At 33.6% G+C, this 23,919-nt stretch overlaps 3 protein-coding genes across 5 annotated transcripts; 2 read left to right on the top strand and 1 right to left on the bottom strand.

The window, feature by feature from the left end:
* Window positions 1-1,173: 1,173 nt before the first annotated feature.
* LOC18027262 (protein NUCLEAR FUSION DEFECTIVE 4) lies at window positions 1,174-3,395 on the top strand. Its single transcript, XM_006411083.2, has 2 exons — window positions 1,174-1,803; window positions 2,042-3,395. The coding sequence occupies exons 1-2, from the start codon at window positions 1,245-1,247 to the stop codon at window positions 3,277-3,279; spliced, it is 1,797 nt and encodes a 598-aa protein (XP_006411146.1). The 5' UTR covers window positions 1,174-1,244; the 3' UTR covers window positions 3,280-3,395.
* A 6,869-nt stretch (window positions 3,396-10,264) lies between these two features.
* On the top strand, window positions 10,265-14,515 carry LOC18027261 (MLO-like protein 12). The gene is made up of 15 exons (XM_006411082.2): window positions 10,265-10,486; window positions 10,803-10,860; window positions 10,993-11,237; window positions 11,357-11,473; window positions 11,607-11,667; window positions 12,112-12,200; window positions 12,292-12,366; window positions 12,453-12,547; window positions 12,652-12,701; window positions 12,800-12,840; window positions 12,967-13,140; window positions 13,248-13,283; window positions 13,377-13,444; window positions 13,559-13,619; window positions 13,948-14,515. The coding sequence occupies exons 1-15, from the start codon at window positions 10,370-10,372 to the stop codon at window positions 14,389-14,391; spliced, it is 1,731 nt and encodes a 576-aa protein (XP_006411145.1). The 5' UTR covers window positions 10,265-10,369; the 3' UTR covers window positions 14,392-14,515.
* LOC18027260 (uncharacterized protein slr1919) lies at window positions 14,511-20,767 on the bottom strand. Of its 3 annotated transcripts, none has more exons than XM_006411081.2 (16): window positions 20,304-20,767; window positions 19,759-19,934; window positions 19,110-19,251; window positions 18,955-19,007; window positions 18,593-18,736; window positions 18,401-18,505; window positions 18,190-18,315; window positions 17,726-17,923; window positions 17,342-17,448; window positions 17,090-17,252; window positions 16,898-16,963; window positions 16,601-16,694; window positions 16,085-16,197; window positions 15,742-15,812; window positions 15,185-15,338; window positions 14,511-15,083 (listed from the first exon to the last, which is right to left on the bottom strand). In XM_006411081.2, exons 1-16 carry the CDS (start codon window positions 20,638-20,640, stop codon window positions 14,679-14,681), a joined length of 2,454 nt encoding a protein of 817 aa, XP_006411144.1. In that variant the 5' UTR covers window positions 20,641-20,767; the 3' UTR covers window positions 14,511-14,678. The 3 variants fall into 3 exon arrangements, 2 of the variants coding, with proteins under 2 accessions (XP_006411144.1, XP_024003876.1); XM_024148108.1 differs by having other exon boundaries at window positions 19,110-19,219; window positions 20,304-20,630; XR_002896523.1 differs by lacking the exons at window positions 14,511-15,083; window positions 15,185-15,338; window positions 15,742-15,812; ... (2 more) ...; window positions 16,898-16,963; window positions 17,090-17,252 and having other exon boundaries at window positions 17,356-17,448; window positions 17,726-17,919.
* Window positions 20,768-23,919: the final 3,152 nt, after the last annotated feature.

Here is a 23,919-nt window from a genome sequence, read left to right as displayed (position 1 = left end):
AAGGCATTTGAGTTTGGAACAACCAAGCTATTAGCATTTAGCATGTACACTTTCTTACATGAATAAGTAGGGACCCCAAAAACTCATATTCAATAACTTGTTTTGCATAGAAGGTGATTCGAACTTGCACACCTAATTGTTCTGTTGCCTATGCCTTTTAACAATTACTCTACTTCAGTTTACTATGTTTACTGGAAAAAACTAGTGTTTTGCAATATGAATGTTTGTCCAAAATAATTGAACACTTGCTAGTTGTATTTTACTAACGGATATTTTGCCCAGCCCTTTTCTTATATATAATTAAATTGTGTAGTCATACTCATAGACTGAAATCCATTCATCAATGGCTTTTTTCATGTTATCTTTTATTGGGCGTATATATTGTGTAGATACCCTATATAGTTCTTATAGTACATTTCCTTTTTTTTTCTTAGTATTGTATTTTGTATAGCAAGTTTAGGATATATATATATATATATATATATATATTCTTAGGGCCACATATACTTTGTTGTATGTATGTATATCGAAGTATTAGAAAGTTTATCGCAGAACCATTTTTTTGGTCAAAATCGCAGAACCATTGATATGGTATTTTATAGATAAAAAACAGTGTAATTCTTATCATTTTTTATAATTATAAGTTATCTAAATAATTATAGTTTATGATAATATATTCAATAAATAAAAAATCTTCATCCATTTGACTTCTTTTTTTTTCCATCATATCAATATTTAATTTATCTAAAAATGGGCAGTCTTTATGAATATCTATCTTGTTTTTTTTTGTAAAAAAATCTATCTTGTTCTTCCAAGCAAGTAGCTACCATAAATGTAATTCTTACCCCTCTTTTCTTCTCCATCCTACTATATAGTCAATATCTTTTTTTCAAACGTGTCTACGTCCTGTATCTAAGGATTAAATTCATTACCAGGAAAATCATCCACTCCAATGCATTGAATTTATTGCCATTTTCTGTAATATACATAATATCTGAATACTAAATATATCTGTAAAAGATTAAAGCATAGCTTCTAATTCCAACCTTCCCCTCTCTAATCACTCTCTCTAAGTCAACGTCAACAACAACAGTCTTCGCCCTTTCTCTCTCTACTTTCTCTCTCCCTGCCACTTTCACGCACACTTCGTGGGGCTAATATATTCCAACCAGAACACAACCCACAAGCATCCCTCTCGAACACCCACTTCTCTCCTAAAACCATAAGAAAGAACCAAAAAAAAAATGGTGGCTGCAAGTCCCGGCGGCTCAATGAAGAGCTTAACCATCCAAATCCTAACCGGAAGATGGTTCATGTTCTTCGGGAGTCTCTTAATCATGTCGGCGGCTGGAGCCACTTACATGTTCAGTCTCTACTCAGGCGATATCAAGAGAACCTTAGGCTACGACCAAACCACTCTCAACCTCCTCGGTTTCTTCAAAGATCTTGGAGCCAACGTTGGTGTCCTCGCGGGTCTAATCAACGAGGTGACTCCTCCTTGGTTCGTCCTCATTATCGGAGCCATACTTAACTTCTTTGGCTACTTCATGATTTGGCTCGCCGTCACAGAACGGATCTCCAAGCCTAAAGTTTGGCACATGTGTCTCTACATCTGCGTTGGAGCCAACTCGCAGTCGTTTGCTAACACCGGATCGCTCGTCACGTGTGTCAAGAACTTCCCGGAGTCACGTGGTGTTGTCTTGGGGATTCTCAAAGGATATGTCGGTCTTAGCGGCGCCATTATTACACAGCTTTACCATGCTTTTTATGGTGACGATACCAAATCTCTCATCTTGATGATCGGTAAGTTACGATTTTTAAAAAATTGACAAGACTAAACAGAGTAAAAAACAGAGTAAAAAAACAGATGAAAACAGAGGTTAATGGGTTACTGTATATGAATCTTGATATCTCCATCCATTGGACAGAGTATGAATTCAAAAGAGGGGAAAAAACAGAGATTTATGACTTCTTTTTTACTAATGGAATAAATCTTGGATCTAAATCCAGACTAATTGTATGAGTATAATTGTAATTACAGGTTGGTTACCTGCAGCAATCTCGTTTGCTTTCTTGAGGACGATAAGGATGATGAAAGTGGTGAGGCAGACAAACGAGCTAAAGGTTTTCTATAACTTCCTCTACATCTCGCTCGGGCTAGCGACGTTTCTCATGGTGGCCATCATCACCGACAAACTCTCCGGCTTTACACAGAGCGAGTTTGGTGGCAGCGCCGCCGTGGTGATCATCTTGCTTATTTTGCCGATCATAGTCGTCGTCTTGGAAGAGAGGAAGCTATGGAATGATAAACAAGTCGCCTTCAACAATCCAGCACCGATCAATATCGTCACCGAGAAACCAAGCTCAGATTTATCAGAGGTCAAAGCTCATCATGACGAAGAGTCAAAGGAGGAAGAAGAGAAGGTTAAAACGGCGTCGTGTTGGAAGACTATGTTTAGTCCACCGGAAAGAGGAGATGACTATACGATCTTGCAAGCGTTGTTTAGCGTAGACATGTTGATCTTGTTCTTAGCGACGATCTGTGGTGTTGGAGGGACTTTGACGGCGATAGACAATTTGGGCCAAATAGGAAGCTCGTTTGGTTATCCAAAGAGAAGCGTAAGCACGTTTGTGTCACTAGTAAGCATATGGAATTACTTTGGTCGTGTGGTTTCAGGTGTGATCTCTGAGATCTTCTTGATCAAATACAAATTCCCAAGACCTCTCATGCTCACACTGATCCTACTCTTGTCCTGCGCCGGTCACCTCCTCATAGCATTTAACGTCCCTGGTGGACTCTACGTTGCATCAGTCATCATAGGGTTTTGTTTTGGTGCGCAATGGCCGCTTCTGTTTGCAATAATCTCCGAGATTTTCGGGCTAAAGTACTACGCAACATTGTATAACTTTGGCTCCGTGGCAAGCCCGATCGGGTCTTATTTGCTTAACGTTCGGGTCGCCGGATATTTGTATGACGTGGAGGCAGAGAAGCAAAACAATGCATTAGGGATAGATAGAAAGGAAGGAAGACAAGATTTGAGTTGCAAAGGCACGGTTTGTTTTAAGCTGTCTTTTATTATAATTACCGCGGTAACTTTGCTTGGTGTATTGGTCTCGACGATTTTGGTTATCCGGACCAAGAAGTTTTACAAGAGTGATATCTACAAAAAGTATAGAGAAAAAGCGTTGGCCGCCGAGAGTGAGATGGCAGCGCCGGCTCCGGCTAGATTGACGGTGGCTGAAGAAGAGAAGGATGGTGTTAAAGGCAAAGTAGGGTAAAGTTATGATTGTTAAGAGATATACTACTAGATAAGAAAGTGTGGTGAAGTATTTTGTAAACATATAATATGTTCCCAATGTAAGCTATTGAATGAAACCCATCAGTCTATCCTCTATCGAACTTTTTTTTTTTTTTTAAAGCAATACTTTATTTGATGTTTTTATCGTTTTGTGTTTTAGGAGTTTTTGGATAGTAGTGAAGGTGTGAAACTTGGAGATGGGTAAGGGTCATGAGTCAACTAATGAGTTAAGACTTGTGATTTTGGGGTGATTTTGTGAGCCACATGTGACAAGTTTGAATAAATCATTAAAAGATAAAGAACCAAATTATTGCAAGTGGGAAGACTTGGCTCACGTGTGTTGGTACAACTTAGACTTTATTGTCGGTCTACAATTGCGTAATGTAAATCTGGAACGAATGCGTCACTATGATATACATGTGCAAAGTTTAAATGGTAAACGCGTTTTAAAACAAAATAGTTTGAAAACGTGCAACTTTTTATAGGAACATATATTCGAAAATCAAAAGTCTCAAACTTTAGTTAGTGGGTAACGGATTTAAAAAGATACACTCGTGAAATAATTTCACATTTAGTGGATACGAGAATAGACAAAGACAAACAATAAATTGTAGGAAAGCCGTCTCTAAATTTATTTAGGATGAAACAAAAACTAACTTAAGGAAAAAGCAATTCTTATAGAATACCATATGTTTTGTTTTCTAATTACCACCATTGTTTAATTATTCCAAAAGTATCATAAGCTTAGTTTTATGAAAGTCTCCGAAAAGGTTGACCGAACCAAAAAAATCAACGAAAAGTTTAAAGAGGAACCCTTTTTATCAAAAACTTTTTTTAATAAACATTGACCTATTCTAAACTTGTAGGATCCATTTTTATATCTTCTAAATTTTGTAATTTCTAAGAAATGAATCAAATGACCATTTCCAATATTTTTAAAATGATTAAATCTATCAATTTTGATTGTCATAAGCTGAAATATTATAATTACAAAATCCTTAATAATCATTTAGATATACTTTCCTTTTTAAATGTTTGGTATTTGAGTGGGTGTCTTTTTTGTTTAGAGGGCCATCTGAGTGGGTGTCGACGTGTCGTTCTTCAAACTTATTTGGCTTCTGCAGTTTTATCATATCATTTGGGTCTAGTCGAGCTTTAAAAGTTGTAGATGGAATATGTATTCAATTGAAAATTTAAAAATCCTCATAATTTTTTTATTTAATCCATTTTTTAATTCTTTTCCAACAATTATTTTAGGATTTTAGATAGTCTATACTCCGTAGTATCTTCCATCAGTATCGTGAACAAGGATTATTCTAAAGATCCGTTAAATACATAATGTTCAGTTGCTTATTAATTGAATAGCAGATCTTATAATCTAAACACGTAATTTTCATTTTGATTAGATAGCCTTGGCCATTCATTATCGAGAGTCGAGACCAATGGTCCAATAATCTCGGGTTCGAGGCAGCGTCCATGCTTCAGCAAAATAATATATTTAGTGATAATTTACTCTCAACTAGTTGTCCATTAATATTTTGTTTGTTAATTAGCTGTCCACTAATAATGGAAGTTTTTTTAATCAAAAGATATAACAATAATGGAACTGACACACACAGAAACATTTGGTTTTAATAGTCATAGGAATCAGATATAGAACATCTGTATATTCCATGTATGACGTTATTTTAATGCATTAACTATTCAACCATCATATCATATCTATAAAGTTCAAAAGATTCGAATATATAGTAAAGAAGATGAATGATGAGTCTGAATTTTTATTCAAAATTAACATTGAGTTTCAGTATCAAAATGATCTTTGTTTTCAAAACGTGTTTTAAAATAAGGTTCATCTTGGTTTGGGTTGGGTCCTGCGAGATAAACCTGGGGAGGTCAAATGGGCTGGAGCTCGAGTAGTTCCGAAAATAAAATATGCTCTGGAAACAGAGGTGGAGACACCGAGATTGGCACATCAAAAGAAATACAACATAAAACTCTATAATGATTCGATTTTTTTCTCCCAGTACTATGATATTGAGTTGGTGATAAATGCGATCAAAAACTACGTGTCTCAAATTTATTGGAACCTAAATTTGGGTTAAGAAAAGCTTTCAGGTTTATAAACTGTTCCAAAAATGTTCCCAATAATATCATGAGTTCAGGAATCCTCTTAGGAAACAAAAAGAGCTCTAGAAACCAGTTTTGTCTACTGAGGCAAATGAACTTTATTTAAGTAAATCTTTTGTCTCCCCCCATTTACTTAAATCTTCATAAACTCTCAGAGCTAATAGGCTTATTTTTCTCTACCTGAAGCTCACTAACGTTTGCTAAACGAAATGCGTTTAATTATTAGCATAACACACTGATTAGAATCCTCTTGATATAAATATACAGGTATGTGTGGGTACAAAAAAAAATTGCTGACATGTTAGACTGTAATTGGTTTTTAAGGACATTTTTTGAATTGGTAAATCGACATTATAACTTTAGCTTCGAATGGGTTTTATATATTTAAAGCATAATGGTATTATAAGTTGTATCAAAATTTTAATTTAAGGATAGCAAATAGAATAATTGTTAAAAATATTAACTTTTAAATACATTTTCATTATCAAATTACTTTCATTTAATCTAATAAAATTTATTATTTAGAATATGATTATTTTCCCTAATGATAACGTTGAATTTTAATATATATTCATGAAAATCTGAAATAACAAAACACACTCTAAATTCTAATAATGTTTCTATTCCTAATCAATTACCTAAAATATCTTTCATGTCCTGATTTGAAAATATAGAATAACATCATTTGTTGTAATATTTACATCAATATTCAAATATAATTTTTAAATAATTTTAAGATATTCAAATCTTTCTATAAATAATTGTCAAAATATTGGAACTGATACAAATAAAAATTTGAATTACATAAACCACAATTAGGCACACATATATATACTATATATTATATATAATAGCGTATATATTTTGTTTTTTTTTCTTTTATGGACACTGCGGACATATTCACATTTTTTTAACAAGGTTGTATAATAAACCAAATAAACAGTTCTGCAGAAAATTAATATTTACGAAGAAAAAACATAACTTTTGTTGAATTATAAATTCCGTATAGTAATTGGGCTTTGAATGATAACTTATTTCTTTGTTCTAGATTTTCATAGGTCAGCTTTGAAGCTTCGTGTAAGACAAAGCTTTTGTAGTTGAGCACGTTTAATATCGTTAAGAGAAGAAACTTCAGCAAACATTTTTTATCCTTACAAGAAAATTTACTTAAATTTCTATAGTTTTTTTCTCGGAAAACTTAATAGACAGTTAAATTAGTATAACAATAGTCTAAATCATGAAATTGCCAAGTGGTATTACTTAATTAATCGAGATTAAGACTACATAAATGGAATTTTAATCACGTAACAAGAATTGTATATTTTTAATTGATTTTTTTTAGTATTATTTAATGTTATTTGTCCAACTTGCAGAAAAAATAATTTTGTTAATCTGTGTGAATATATGTACAAATTTTATTTTAATATTATTTTATGAATTGAATATTATTTTATTGTTATTTTTCCAACTTGCAGAAAAATCAAGGGAACAACACGTTTTTTGAGATGACTTCCTAAATTTTCTTTTGGTTGATGTGGACAAAAAATACAAATTTTAAAAAAGAAACCTTATGAGATCGGTTATAAGATTGAAAATTGAAACAATGGGTCAAAACAAAGATGGACACATGATTTTACACCACACCCTTACCAAACAGGGTCAACGCATAGGAAGTTCAGATCAGTACAAATCATGAAATGGTGATGTCAATATCATTTGAGTTGACTCAAACCCTCGATCTCTAAATAGTAAAAAATTTCAATTACATATTCAGTTGTCTGATGAAATGGTTCAAGTGAACTCGTTTCGATTAATTTATGAAAGTCCTCTATTCCTCTAAAGTTACAACTCGTAATTTCATAAGAGATGCTTTTATAACAAAAAAAAAACGTTAAAACGAAGTCTATATTATGCCTAAAGTTTGTCGGATCCAAATTTCCAATTCTAAATAAAAATGGAATTGTATGGTTGTATTGGCTATATATATGTAACTGATTAAAATAAGAGTACTATATGTCGGACCGTCGCTTAAAGTCATCTCGAAATGAATTTGACAATCATGGCCATTGAATTAGTATGGTAATTGTTCCATCGAGATTGGAAGTACGAAAAAATTATATATTTTAATCATCTTAAAGTTGATATACCGTTAGTGAGTGTCGTCTCTTTCTTTAGTCACGTTGAGTATCATATCCTTTCTACAACCCACTGATCATTTTTTTTATATATTTAATCAAGAAAGGCCATTCATAATTGTTTAAAGAAAATCTTACCGTAGTCAAACCAATTAGTACTTCAAACTTTCAGTGTTGGTTAAGTTTAACTTCACGATTTAAATCGGATTAAAGTACTTCCAAATTTAATTTTGAAAAAAGTTTAATTACCTTAAGGATTTAGGTCGAAATGATTCATTTATCTCTTTGTTTATGGTATTTTGATATTGTCATATGAAGAAAATATTACATACTATCATGGTGAAAATCTGGCTGATTCCATGCCCCAAAAGACAATCCAAACATTAAATTTGAGAATAACCTTTATTCAAACTGGTATTCAAAAGAAGTGAAATAAAGTACGTATTAAAAAAGAAAAAAAAAACTGGTCCTAAAAAATAACCTTTATTGAAACCCTGATTGTACTCAACCAACATGACGTGTGATTCGTTCTGGATTAGTGAGTATATGATTATCTATCTCTTTTCACACTTTATTAGATTACTTGAATATAAATTATAGAATTTTTATATATGGTCGATGAAGATGATTAAGGGCTTGATTGGTTTAAACGCAGCGGCTACGGTTGCGAATGCGGAAGTTTACGGAAGCGGATGATTGCGGTTTTGAGTGTTATTCAGCGGTTTGAACGACTGGTTAAATTTTTTTTAAAACGAATCTATTTGCGGGATAATTTTGACTGGCAAACCAGCGATTATTTTAGCGGTTAAATATAAAATTACCAAAATAAACATCATATATAATTATAAAAAAAAAACAGAAAACTATATTATTATGATTAATATCAAAATCAATAGTTTAAAATAATTAATAAATTATAAATAAATACTAAATAATTATTTTAAAAATTAAAAAATTTTATAATAATATGTTTTATTTCAATTATTGGGAACATCACACAAAATTGTGTCTAGTAATGTAATAGACTGAAAAAATTTGCTCCAATACGTGGATCTTCTGATTTGTCTTATGCATGATGTAAAATTTCTTCAATTGATTTAATCGATTTTTTACACGATCTCAACTCAAATCAACTCCAAATTGCTCATTAGTATTCTTCAAAATACGTTCTTTCAGGAGTGCACTCAAAAATCTAGGATATTTTTCTTGATTTTGTTTTTCCACAATGATCCGTTGAATTAACGCACATGTCATCTCGTTTGATCATGTAATTTTCTGAAGAACAAAAAAAAAAGAATTATAACAAACTAATTTTGTAATTAATAAGATACATATTTATAATTTCTTACTTTAAATTTAAAAGTGGAAATAGAACAATTAATATAAATAAATTAAACTAAAATATTATGACACTTATGCTTATATCTTAATTTTCTTCAACTGATATGAAAGCCATGATTAGAGACTAGAACTTGATAGAAAAAGTGAGAAGTTAGAGTTTATATATATAAAAGAAGATTAGTAGGGTTAGAGTTTTATAATTGTTTTGAACGTGATCTTTTTTTTCTAGCTTGATTTTATTTATTTTTATTTTTTTACCCAACCGCTACCGCCCGCAACCGCAAACGCTGGCGGGAAATAGCTTTTGGATTTCAGCGGTATAAAACGATAGGGAGCGGTTTGCAGCGATTTTTATGATTGTGATAAAACGCCACTAACCGTTCACCCGCAAACGCAGCATTTACGAGTGATAGCGGGTGAACCAATCAACACCTAAGTAAACTATTGGTTATATAAATCATAATCTCTGAGAAGGGATATTAACCCATGACCACTTCATGTTTAACACCGGTTAATGCTTGGCTACTTTTATTTTCTTATTATGTAAACTAGATATGTTTCAAATTTACATTTCAAATTTTAAAGAAGATTGCTTCCGAATATTTGACTTTCGAATATCCACCCAAACATTATGATATATGTGAATATCTGATCTATAAAGAAGAAAAAAATTATTAACAACATTCAGTTTTTAGAATGAATTTTTTTTTTTCTGTCAAAATGAATTTCGAATTCTAAATAATAATTTCACTCATAATACACATAACGAGATACCAACCCGTCAAAAAAACACAACTACAATTATACCACTTTGATTTGTGTTTGTTTTAAAGAATATTTTTCTGCATTAATCTCATTCAATAATATTATTACAATATGTTGACAAAAAGATATCTTCTTAGTTCTAAAAATTGGTATTCGTATATAACTGCCAAAAAAATCATCTATTTGATCGTCGTATAAAGTCATAAAAACATACAGTCATGATGAATGTGGCCTCATCAACAAACTTTCGGTCTTTATCACAGAGACCGAACAATTTATTTGATTTTTGATATTGAAATTCGTGTTTATGATATGAGATTAGAAGTGGGTATAGTTCACACGGCGCAACCAGTCTCATAAAGCATTATATATATATGACGACAAAAAAAAAAAAAATCGTCACCTCAAGTCTTTATATTTGAATTAGTCAAAAGTCTTCGTTTCCCTGGAATTTTTTTATAAATAATAATAAACAATTGCGGCTTTCACTTGTTTGACTTTCTTTTATTCTTTTTGCGAAGAAATAACAGCGCATGTATATATGTATCTTATTGTAACAAGTGTATATATATAGACATAACAGGAACAAAGGCCATATCACTTTCTTTCTCCTTTCCCCTTATAGATAACACTTGTGAAACCTTAAAAGCTATCATACGTACAAACTTGAGATTTTATTGAGTAGTGAAACTGAAAATAATGGCAATAAAAGAGAGATCATTGGAAGAGACACCAACATGGGCTGTTGCTGTTGTTTGCTTCGTTCTTCTTTTCATCTCCATCATGATCGAATATTTCTTGCACTTTATTGGTCACGTACGTATATATAATTCTTCTTCTCTTTTTCGTTTTATATATATCCAAATCTTCCTTTATCTCTTTTCGCTTTTCTCCAAATGACAAGAATATATACAATAATTTCATTATAATATTATTGCTGAATTTATTCTATGTATCTCTGCTTGTAATGATGCCCCAAAAAAGGGCATTCAATGAAATGAAAAGGAAGTTAAAAAAAAAAAAAAAATTTCATTATATTAGCCCTTCAAAGCTTATTGCATCATACCTTTTCTTAACTAGGAAATCAAAATTTAGTCGGTATATCTCTAATATTTCTTTCCAATTTTTGTAGTGGTTTAAAAAGAAGCACAAGAAAGCTTTGTATGAAGCTCTTGAAAAGGTTAAAGCAGGCAAGTTCTTTCCTATTAAAGATGATTATCATAAGTTTGGATACGTCCTCTTATATCACAATCTGATCAATCTTTCTCTCTTTGAATTTCCAACTAACTTTTTTTTTTTTTGTGGGTTTGCCATGAAAATAGAACTGATGCTACTGGGATTCATATCACTTCTACTTGTTGTATTGCAAACACCAGTCTCCGAAATTTGCATCCCAAAAAGAGTTGCTGCGACTTGGCATCCTTGTAGTCGCCAACAAGAGATTGATAAATACGGTAAAGATTATATCGACGATGGTCGAAAAATTCTTGAAGACTATGACTCCAACGACTTTTACAGTCCTCGTCGAAGTTTAGCCACCAAGGGTTATGACAAATGCGCAGAAAAGGCATGTTTTTTATTTAGTCTCTGACTAATTTTTTACCTTTTTAATTCTTCCGTACCTTTTGTTTAGAAATTATATCGGAATCTTATTTTATTTCTTTCGTTGTGAATAATTATTTTCAGGGGAAAGTAGCATTAGTATCTGCGTATGGTATCCACCAGCTACATATATTCATTTTTGTGCTCGCTGTTTTTCATATTCTCTACTGCATTATTACCTATGCTTTGGGAAAGACCAAGGTACATGATTTTCTCTATACGTATATTTTGTACAAGTGCATACATGATACATCTATATATGTATGTGCTTTTTTAACAGATATATAGATGCATGTGTTTAATTTTGTGATCTATATGGACATGTATTATGCAGATGAAGAAATGGAAATCATGGGAGAGAGAGACCAAAACAATTGAATACCAATATGCCAATGGTATGCACATACATACTAGCCATAATCTCAATTTCATTTTTGTAGTATTAGTCAAACAAAACAAAAACAAAAATGAATTTATTTTCTAAAATGTCATTTTTTTATAAAATGTTTTCGTTGGTGTTTGACTTTGTAATATATATTAACATCATGCTCACGTATCAGTCAGATTTGTTTATTCATCCACATCTCTCAAGTTCGTTTATTTCATTGATTTGTTGTTTATTTTTATTGACTAAGATAACCTGATATCTAAGTAAATTGAGATTATCCAATGACACAACGCCTTTTGTTTGACTCATGAATAAACAATTTCGAGCAAGAAATTGCCATCACTTTTTTTATTAACTGTATCTATATGTATATATGTATGTGTGTGTGTGTGTCTGTGTTCTGTCCTCTGATTTGATTTATTTGATTCAATAAATTGTTTAAATATTGTAGATCCAGAGAGGTTCAGATTTGCAAGAGATACATCGTTTGGACGTAGACATATGAATGTATGGACCAAGTCTTCTTTTACCCTCTGGCTTGTAAGTTTCATTTATATATTATTTTAATTTATTTTTCCTGTAATTTGGTTTAAAATTACAACAAAACTAATGGATAAGTGGGGGCATGCAGACATGTTTCTTCAGACAATTCTTTGGATCAGTGACAAAAGTAGATTATCTTACACTAAGACATGGCTTTATAACGGTAAGTAATAATTAGTATTATGGTAAGTAATAATCGATTATACTACTAAGGTATAATCAAAATTTCTAAACGTTGAATTGGTGCAGGCGCATTTGCCAGCAGGAAGTGCAGCTCGTTTCGATTTCCAAAAATACATTCAAAGATCTTTGGAAGAAGATTTCAAGGTTGTTGTTGGTATAAGGTCCGTCCCTTTCTTTATATAAATCAAATTCATTAAAATTTTCTTTCAATAATCCAATTTTAGTTATTAACATCTTTCATCTTTGTGTGCGAATGGAAATGCAGCCCAGTGATATGGTGCATTGCTGTCTTGTTCTTATTGACTAATACACATGGTTTGTCCTGATTCTTTATCATTTCATTGTAGTAATTTAGCAAACTATAGATCGACTAAAATGATATAAACCTCTATTTATTTCTCAAAATAAAATAGGATGGGATTCCTATCTTTGGCTGCCTTTCCTACCTTTGCTTGTAAGTAATTATAAACACATTACTCAAAACTTTTCAATTGGTTTATTAAATTATTATGCAGCTGTAATTGTGAACATATATATTAATGATATTAATTATATGGTTGGTATCTTTAATGAATTGAAGGTGATATTAATAGTAGGAGCAAAACTTCAAATGATAATATCGAAATTAGGATTGAGGATTCAAGATAAAGGAGATGTGGTTAAAGGAGCTCCTGTGGTTGAACCGGGCGATGATCTCTTTTGGTTTGGTCGTCCTCGTTTCATTCTATTCCTCATTCACTTGGTTCTTTTCACGGTATATAAATATTTTTCAAACTCTTATATGTATTTATGTTTTTCCTTTTTTTTTTTACTTATGGTTTGAATTTTTAAAATTTGCTTTTTATGTATTCTTTTTTACAGAATGCATTTCAACTGGCTTTCTTCGTTTGGAGCACTGTGAGCAACAATCCATGTTTCTTCTTAAATAAAATATTGAAAAGGGTGTTTACACTAAATTAATTGATCATGATTTTGGTATTAATTTTGTAGTACGAATTCACGCTCAGAAACTGCTTTCACCACAAAACCGAAGATATTGCAATTAGGATCACCATGGGGTTTGTTAACTTCTTCAACTAGTTTTTTTATAATTTATAAAACACTAATATATATTAGGTATATTTTGTACCTTTAATTTACAGTACTAAACTTCTTCCTCTTGTATATGACAGGTTATTAATACAAGTTCTATGCAGCTACATCACTCTACCTCTCTATGCTCTTGTTACTCAGGTATATTTCAATATTTAAATTGCTAAACGCTGTGTTACATTTTTGTACAACAGAAATATGTAAATATCAAGATGCATGAGCTTTTATCTTATTAATAGCAATTTTACTTAGGATTGATCCAAATTAATTAATACTATATAATTTTATTTTATTTTTTGAATCTTATACTATATAAATTTAAATTGTTCAAAAATTTATTTTTGATGTAGCCCTTCAAACTCGAATCAAAATGAACTCTATTACCATGTCAAATTTCATGAGGTTTCAATTTAAAATCGATTGGCAAATTGTCTATGTAAGATTTTCTAACACTAAACCGTGATTGCAGATGGGAACTTCAATGAGGCCAACCATATTCAACGATCGTGTAGCAAGTGCACTGAAAAAATGGCACCATACGGCCAAAAAACAGACGAAACATGGACAATCCGGGTCTAACACACCTCACTCAAGCCGCCCCGCCACGCCAACGCATGGCATGTCACCGGTGCATCTCCTCCACAACTACCATAACCGAGGCATGGACCATCAAACTAGTTTCACTGCCTCTCCTTCCCCTCCTAGGTTTTCTGATTTTGGCGGCCACGGCCAAGGCCATCAGCATTTCTTTGATCCTGAATCTCAGAATGTCTCTTACCACCGTGAGATCACAGATTCTGATAACAGCAATAGTCATCATCCCCATGCTGACGTGGCAAGTCCTGTTAGAGAAGAGAGCGATGCTATTGAGCATGTCAAGGTTGATTTGCCAGAGTTTACTTTCAAGAAGTGATAAGACTTCTAAATTGGGTGTTTATTCTTTGTATATAAACTTTGGGAGTGAACACTTCTCTTCTTTTTCTTTCCATGTTTTTTTTTTAATTTTTTAATTTTGCTGTAAGCTCTAAGATCAAAACGCTTTATGAATTCATATCATTATTAACAGACAGATTTCCCATCAAATTACATAATAGAGCACCACAGCAATTTCAGGCTTGTTTGGAACTTATCGGCTCCAAAGCACATGCTACATGAGCTTCTCCCCTGGCCCGGCTCTGGTTCTGTATCGGTGTGAGATGTTTAGGTACGAAGTGCGACTGGAGCAGACATGGATAAGTAGTTGATGTAACCTTCAGAGACCGAGATCACGAACCGATGGCAAGCAAGAGCAGTGGTGGTGAGAAACATGACAAAGGAAGTCCAGCAGAATCTGAGCGTCAACACTCGGTCACTCTTTGCAGATTCCACTATCTTTCTCAGTATCACTCTGACACGTTTGTCTCTAATTAAAATCTTGAAATCTTTCACTGTAATGTTGCTTCCTGAAGATGTTGGTGGCTCTGAGAGAGATATGAATTTAAGGGAATTAATTCCGAAGATCCCGACCATCCATTGGTACAGTGTATCTGCAATTGTTGAGCAAAGTTTCTGGCGGATGACATGTGCCTCTCTTGAAATAAACGTCCGGATCAGTGAAGTCCCGTTCTGTTTATCAAAGCAGAGAACCATACCAAGTTCATAACGTAAAAATCAAATTTTCTCAGAAATAAGACACGTCGACTTAAACTATAAATGTAGATACTAACCGCAGCCATCAAGAGTCTTCTAAGAACCACACCGTCTTTGGATGCCAAAAGCCTCAAGACCAAACTTACAGTGTCAACGTCTCTGTCCGTTGGATTGGAACTGCTATGAACAGAAGTTTCGTCCCTTGATGATGTTACCAGTGGCGAACCATTCCTAGAGTAGGTATCAAATAAGTTATTATATGGAGAACTAGAATACTAGCAAACAATAAACAGGGGTAAATAAGACAGGATTTCAATGTTAAGATCATTCAATATCCTAATCATCCTCGATCAAAGCTACTTTAGATGCCTATTACTTGCTCTTTCTTGTGAGCCATGTTGCTGCTGTAGTTAATTTCATTGTCACCAATTCGGAATTACATTGATCTGGTGCTTTAGTAATTTAACTATGGTTCTCTGTTGCTGCTGACCTCAAGAACGTACTTAGAAGAGACACAGAGGGACTAAAGTTCTCATCTTTTGCGTATTACTTAGCACAATTCTTCATGCAGCAGAGCTACAAGATAAATAGACATAATTCAAATGATTAGGGTCAAATGTCTGATATACTATACCTCGCCGAACTTTTAGTCAGGAAAAGAGCAACCCTTTCCCATCGGAATTCCTTCTTTCGGTTAAGGACTGCCTACAGACACCAACAGAAGTTTAGAAATTTATTTTGTCTACTTAAATGGCATATCTTATATTTTTTCACTTTGAACGTATGAATGCACAGTGATAATCAGCAAGTGTAAATTTTAGAAAGGATACGCAACTAAATTCCCAGATGTACTACTAATGATATAAGTCAAGTTTTTCACTGCCATTTAGTTTTATGAAAGAGAAAACAAAGTTTGTCTTATTTTGATGTGAATCTAAGAAATCACTTAAATGGCGTCAAAAAAACTCATATAATACCGAATGAAGAATTTTCCTCGTCGCAGCTGAATTTTCAGTGAGGAGTTTTTGAACCACAAAAGGGTATGCAGCCTCAAATGTCTTAAAATTTGGATCTCCAGCTGCAGCCAAACCTGGGAAAACATGAATACAACGCTACTAATGAATGGACAAAAACTGACTGGGTATTTTTTTAGGATACAAACCACCTACAAGCATGACGCAAATTTCCAAGTTATGAAACCAAGCATGGCTAGAAAGAGATGACAAATGAATTTCTCTGACTATACTGTCATCCATTATCATCCAAGATCACCTCCTGGATAGCATTTATTGTTTTTCTATCACAGCCAACTAACAAACAGGCACGAGGTTAAGATAATATAGGATTTAACAAGACTATATAACATCGATATCAGACCAGCTAAAAAGGCGGATTCTCTCTTCACATATTCAAACATGCTTGGATGGTATTTTCTTTCTTCTACCCATGATAATCAAACCATTAAACAAAGAGAATTCAAGGATTGGATATACCTTCCAAGCAAGCAAGAGAACGCAAGACAAGTGTGAAGTATGGTGGCATGCGCATCTGATAGTTCAGGGCCACTTTTACTATCTTACTAAGAACCTTGAGAACATTAGAAGCATTGGAAGAAAAATTAGCGTAACTCACTAATACTCATTCAGAAGATAAAACTACAACAATTGTAGAGTAGTTGCATTGTCCCTTGTACGAGCTACAAGTGAGAGGCTCTTATAAGAGTGCAGATAGATTTTCTTAGCCTAGAAGCACAGTGGCTAGCTACAAGGAATACATGTGACATGTCTCACCTTGGTGAACTCAATATCAGGAATCCCGTTTTTAAGCTCAACCTCTCCTAACGCATATTCCAGATCCTGAATTATTTTCAAGAATCATAAGATATGAGAATAGCAACTTCTTCAAATTTAACATAAAAAATGCAAAGGGGGGTTCTTATAGAAATACACTACACTATTTGAGTTACCAAATTATCTATTTACCATCGTAAAACGCCGTGTATTGACACCTGTCTTGATGACATCCATATCAGTCAACGCATCAACAAGAGAGGCCCAATCACCATTCACGATATGCACAATTGATGCGAGCATGGCAAGCTGATGTTTTCTTTCCATCCGACAAACTAAACCAAAGTCCAAAAACCTTGCATAGAAACAAGTTGTCATCAAATAAAGATCATCCTGTCACAGTGAAATTTTACTGAGTTACGCTGATGAATGGTCAAGATATACCCTATTTGTCTTGATGTCGTGTAACGCAAATTTCCAGGATGTGGATCTGCATGCAAAATTCCTGTATCAAGGAGTTGTACTAGAGTTGCCTCTACTCCTTTGTTCACCTACAATTAAAATTTGAAAGAAAAATCTAAGCCATTCGAACATCGTATATTCTCGCAAAATGGAACTTATAATTAACAAATTAACATTTCAAACAAACTACTTTGAAAATGCAGTTTGGTTCAACCAACTGAAGGCAGCTGCAAGATTGATTCCACTTTTATCAGTGACCAAATTGTAGTAATGTCAAATTAAAACTATGAACAATTACACACCTTTACTAATGAATAGATAAACAGAACATCAGGAGGTTGTTATATAAATCATATGTTAACTTACCAGATCAAGAAGACGTCTTCTCGCTTCGATTTTCTCTCTCTCATGGCTCTGAAAGTCATTATCAGAGTAACCTGTAGATATTGAGAGCAAATCGTTTGGGCTTTCACCAACCATCCATTCCATGGTCAAAACTCTTTTGCGCGTTAAATGTTGATACACTTTTGGAACCCGGATGTAGGAAAATCGTGAGTGAGCTTCCTTCAAGAAAAAAAGTATTTTAGTCAGTCACAGGCAACGAGATACTTACGTCCAACCACCAGAACAAAAGGAAAGAAAGCAGATACTAGCTAGAAGAGCACATTGTCGCACACGCTAGATAAGCCAGAATTTAATGCATGAGAAAGATAATGAGCACAGCATACTTACAGAAAAAAACTATCAACAGAAGCAGAAAGTATGAAACTCTTAGCAACACGTTCTATTGGACAGTTGTCTACACAAAAGAACAATTTAATGCACAGTACCCGAAATTCAGAGGCATTGGCAGCCTCTAAAGTAAAGTCCAATTCTCCAGCCAAACCCTTTCCAAGCTCATCAGCATATACACGAATGTCATTTTCTCTCTTTGCTATCTTTCGCACTACACCCAACTGCAACAATTAAAAGAAATATCATATAACTATGACATGATTCAAGCAGATTAATCTGAGCATACTTGATAGATTTCACACAAACCCCAAGTCGTAGAATGTAAATGTCGCGTAGCACTGCATGTCTCATATCAGGACGTTGAACTTTCACTGCAACATCTGAACCATCGAGGGTCCTTCCTCGGTAGACCTAAAAGTAGCATGTCACGTATTAGGCTTGCATCCTACATGTTGATTCATATGATGCTTACTTCTTGCAAGATTTAATTCAAAATACCTGACCAAAGGATGCTGCTGCTACAGTTTCTTGAGAGAACTGGCTAAAGAATGATTCAACAGGAGCCCCTAATTCTTCTTCAATGATTTTTGCAGCCTCTGGCCAGGGAAAGGGGGGGATTCGGTCATGCAGTTCAGATAGTTCCTGCAGTTGTTAATCATAACCAAGTTAATAACATAGTCAGACATATGAAAACCAACATAGTCAGACAGCTACATCGCTAAGAGCAGCAAAATGTACCATGCTAAATAGAGATAGGACCGTGGAAGCATGCACTAGCAAGACATTTTAGTAACCCTAGAAAGTAATAGAATTGAGAAACTACGAGATTTATAGACGCGTGAACATAACTTCTATCTGACCTTGGAGATTTCAGTCCCAATGATATCTGGCCTCGTGGAAAGGGATTGACCAACTGGACCAGCAGGAAAGAAGGAAGCATCATTCACAACAGAGCAGAGTATCTAATTTATGGCTACCAAATTGATACTTCAAAATAATAAGAGAATCGCCAGACCTTTGATAAAAGTGGGGCCCAAATGTAGCATGGTTTCTTTCAACACCATCCCAATGTTCTGCCCTGAAGCTTCCAAATTTTTGCCCTTGTCTGGTGCTGATGTTCGTAATCTAATTGCAGCAATCATGAACGCAGAAAACACCTATACATTAGCATTGGATTAAAACCCCATCTCTCAAAGAAAGCAAGAATACTAAAGGAAGCTGATATACTGGTTCCCACAAACAGAAAACGGTGCAAACTATAGATACTTGAATTAGTATCCTGGGGGAAATTTATGTGAGGACCCAAAAGTTGATATGAGCGGTTACGTGTTAAACACACACCTTATAAGTTATGGCTTAATTTTCCAAACCAGTGGTTATAAATTAAAGGTAAAATATAAAGGTAAGGAACCCGGAAAACATTGTAATAAGTGGGCGGTCAATTGCACAGTTGGTTACTTGGTTGAATCAAATACGAAGCAAAATTTCACCGTGATAAAAAAAAAAAAAAAAACAGGTTGGTAACTTGAGGACATTTTAGTTTCAATGGCTAATCCAAAAACGAAAACCTCACCAGATATCATCAGTATCTCTAAAAGCGTTTACCAAACTTTAAAATGATTCAGTGATTAAGAGCAGAATTAACGAAAACTGTTAACAGGTACCTCCAGAAGCCTAAAGGCAACAACATGTGGCCTGCAGTTAAAGTAATCCGCAACAGCTTGTGGATCGTAAACTTCAGGGAGTGGTCTTGACCACATCTTAGAAAGAAAGTAAATGTAACCAGCATATGCCTCCAAAGCTTTGACATCAGCCATGAACAAGTCCACCCCAGTGAGCCCTACCAAACGGTTTGAACTGCATCAGCAAATGATTACCACTAACAGTAAATAAGATTAACAAGAATTACACTAAATTTCCCAAAATCTCGATTTTTGAGAGACCTATCACATTTGCTCCAATCAATATGAATGCCATTGAATCGAATGCAAAAGACATTTCGGTTTTAAAAATCCAATCTACTCATTTATAAGACAAGCAATCTTCTTGATCACTGACAGTAATCAGCTTCCCTCTAATACTCCAACCTAAAGCCCTCAAATTTTCAAATCACAGTCATCATTTCCGCCATTGCAAGATATCTACTGTAACTCTACTTTAAACTACATAACAAATTAGCAAGCTATGGGTGTATCTGTTATCTTCAAACCTGCGTACTCAGGTTGAGGCCAGGATCGTGGCTCCAAAGGCGGAGAAGCGGGATCCTCGAGATGCCGGAGCCAGAACAATTCCTCGGCGGATTTAGTCACTTCAGGGACACGGAAAGCCTCGTTCGCCCACCGGATTCCGATGCCGATTTTATTCTTGAGGAACTCAACGTCATTGCGTACAACATCGGCGACGTGGCCGAGACCGACGGCCAAAGGTGGAATCGCTCTTCTTTGTTTTAATCGCTTCAATTCAGCAACGGCGAAAGCTGCTCGAGGCGAGCGTCGAACTTGCGTGGGTATGGTGGAGCAAGAAGGGGACGTCGATACCGACGCCATGTTGACCGGAGAAACAAGTTTTAGGATTGAAATCGGAATTCGTGAGTCATCATCATCTTCAGGGGATTTGGAGCGGAGGAGAGTGAGAGAATTTGCTTTTCAGTTTTTGTGTGTGTAGCGGAGAGGAGTGGTCCACGTAAGCGTGGGAGCGATAAGGCCAACGAACGATATAATGAAATTAAACAATTACTATTTAATTTGTAAGCCCACCTTTTGGGTAAAGCATTCGGCTAAAGCCCAAAATCAAATTATTAATACATCGGACACAAACTAGGCTGCTGTCGCGGGCTTTTTTTCGAGTATATAAAGATTTGAACCCTTTGGTATCGAATTTACCGACAGAACCATAGATCATGTTGGATTATAACAGAATATCAAACAAAAGTTACAAAACAATAAAAGTGATATGCATATAATAGTTGATGTTGGATTATAACAGAATATCAAACAAAAGTTACAAAACAATAAAAGTGATATGCATATAATAGTTGATGTGCATATATATTCAGAGCCGTGTCCAGAGATACAGAGTCCGTAAGCGGATTTAAAAATAAACCCTACTTAACCCGTTTTTGTGTTAAAAGCTCTAGTTAACTATCTTTATCTCATATTCATATAAAATCAATCTAATTTATATAAAAAAAAATAATAATATTATCATTTCAAATTCATATAAACCAGTAATAACAATTATTATCGTAAACAAAATAAATACAAATTATAATAACAAATCACAAATCAAACTAAATCTAACATTAGATGAAACAAAATTATAATTAAAAAAATTACCAATTGACAAATAGCTATTGATTATGTCGTTGTTCAGAAAGAATAAAAGGAGAGTAAGAAGTTTCCAAAACTTTAATAAAAAAATAAGAAGTTGAAATGATAATTTTAGTTTTAATTTGTCTAATTATTTAGGTGGCTATGTATGTTGCCTAATATTGTATTGTGTTATTAATTTAGTTGCTAAATTTATCAAAGAAAACGTTTTATTTTCAAACTAAATCTCAATTTAAATAATTAATAATAAACAATTACTTTAAATTAGACCTTTCAATTTTTTTTAAAAAAAATGGCCCATAAGCCAATGTTTCTCGTGCCTGTATATATCTTATTAAGTTATTATATAAATGTCCATATAATAATTAATTAAGTATCCTAATTTTTCAAATATATTATAGTTAAATCATATGGTACTACTTTTGTTATCTTCTTTTGTAAACAGATCGGTAGGCACAAACTTGCGAGATAAGAATGCAGCGGGAAAAGTTGTTTGGCCTGCTGAGATTTGAGAGCGTTAACTTTATTATGATTACGTGGTTTGGTGTTTAATGAATGGTTATGTTAGTTTTTCATTAATTTTGAAATTTTTTATTATTAAGTTAAGTACCATAAGATGTGCAGTCAATTTTTCTAACTTATACGATATATTATTATTAGGAGGTGAGTGATGGACGAATATCTTTTGATTTTTATGATTGGCAGGTTTCTATTTTTTGGAAATTCATGTTTCGTTCGTTCCCATCCTGTCATGTTTCCATATTTTAAAGAAGACATACGGACAACTATTTTGGTTCCCATATTTGATATTTCTGTCTCATTCTTGTAAAGTTTGTTCTGAATTCTCGTTTGTCAACTCTGTTTTTCTCTCTGATAAAGTCGTTTGTCCACTCTTAATGGAAACCTTTCAAACAAAAAATAGAGGCCTCTAATACTGATAAACACATTAATCTAAGACCACAAACCCATGCTAAATCGTATTACGTACGTCAATACGTATACTACATTTGTATGATTTATATATAAGACATTCACAAACATGACAAACCGAGCATAAATATATTTTTATCGCCCTAATTGATAGTAGCCTAAATTTTAATTAGTTTGTTTAAGTTAAATACTAAAGCATAAATATTGTATTCCTTAATATATATATATATATTTATATATAATCTATATTTTAATTATTTTTAAAAACCAAATGCAAAGGTCCACGGTTTGCTCTGCATTTTGCATGAAACAATGACTTCTACAGACTGCAATGTGCAGTCTACAAAACCTACGATTCTTCTAACTCGTCCCGTGACGACCGGACAATACTCACCTATGTGTGTAATTAATTGCGAAGTATTCCTAATAATCGAGATTTTTTGTGTGTGTTGTTAGTGATATATGATTTATATATTAAAAGAAGATTAATGCATGTGTAAGAACAACCTGTAATTCAATGATAAACAAAACAAAAAATACAAGTGGCTATCTTATGTTTAATGAATGTATCATGTATGTAAATGAGTTGGAGTAAAAGACAGAGAAGACAGAATCTACTTGGCCCACTTAACACAAGCCGATGTTCTCTCCCTTCCAAACACTGTGTTCTCTTTTCAAGCTTGCCTAAAATCTGGTACGATCCTGTGCGATCTTCTTCTATTATTATTATCCCAACTCTTGCTTTATTCTTTTTAAACAATTCTTAATTTAATGCTCACATGCTGTTACGTAGTTTTTCGTTGGAGTTTAATGTACAAAATAATATGATTAAGCACACAAACGGAGACTTGACGTTGCACTTGCACTATTGATTAATTAAATTCTAGTTTGACCGTGAACAGTTGCCATGTAAAAAGATTCGGGGGTATTGTGTAATCATACAAGCGAAACTATGTCGCCTCCTTAATATTTTAAGTATCAACAAACATCATTTCTTGTCATGGTCCCGAGAGGTTTTAGCTCTTAGGCGTACTAGCTAGGCTACTACATTAATTTGTATAACAAGAACTGTATATTTAATTTCAGCAAGCGTTAAACACTTCATGTTGTCGATGACTAATGACTGAGGAACAGATAGGGAAAAAGTTAAGCTATATGGATGTTGACAAAAAATATGCTGTAAGGATATTTAAATGGATATCATTGGAGTTCATACAATAAACGGCACTCTTTAAGCTAATATCACGTGGAGAAAGGCATGTGCTTTCATGATTAATTGCAAAGTCAACTACTAACCCTTTTGACCGTACTCTAATTTGCACGACATCCCCTTTTTCTAATAATATATACTGCCTTGCTGTGGTTTTTTTTTTTTTTGCTTTGCTTATTGGTCTAATGTGTAACTTGAGTAGCCTAAACATGAGTATATGCTTGGATTGAATTGTGCTATTTAAGTAAAATTGTCACAAGGTATAATTTATTTTACAAAATTTGAGTTTAGGTAGAATTTTGTTGATTTATGATTAATTTACAACTTTGAGCTATCTATTTCTGTAAAATTATTTA

This window comes from Eutrema salsugineum, unplaced genomic scaffold, assembly GCF_000478725.1.
Source record: "Eutrema salsugineum unplaced genomic scaffold, Eutsalg1_0 scaffold_10, whole genome shotgun sequence".
Classification (NCBI taxonomy): Eukaryota; Viridiplantae; Streptophyta; class Magnoliopsida; order Brassicales; family Brassicaceae; genus Eutrema; species Eutrema salsugineum.
Note: the sequence above shows the minus strand (reverse complement) of the source record. Positions and strands in the feature narration are given on the sequence as shown.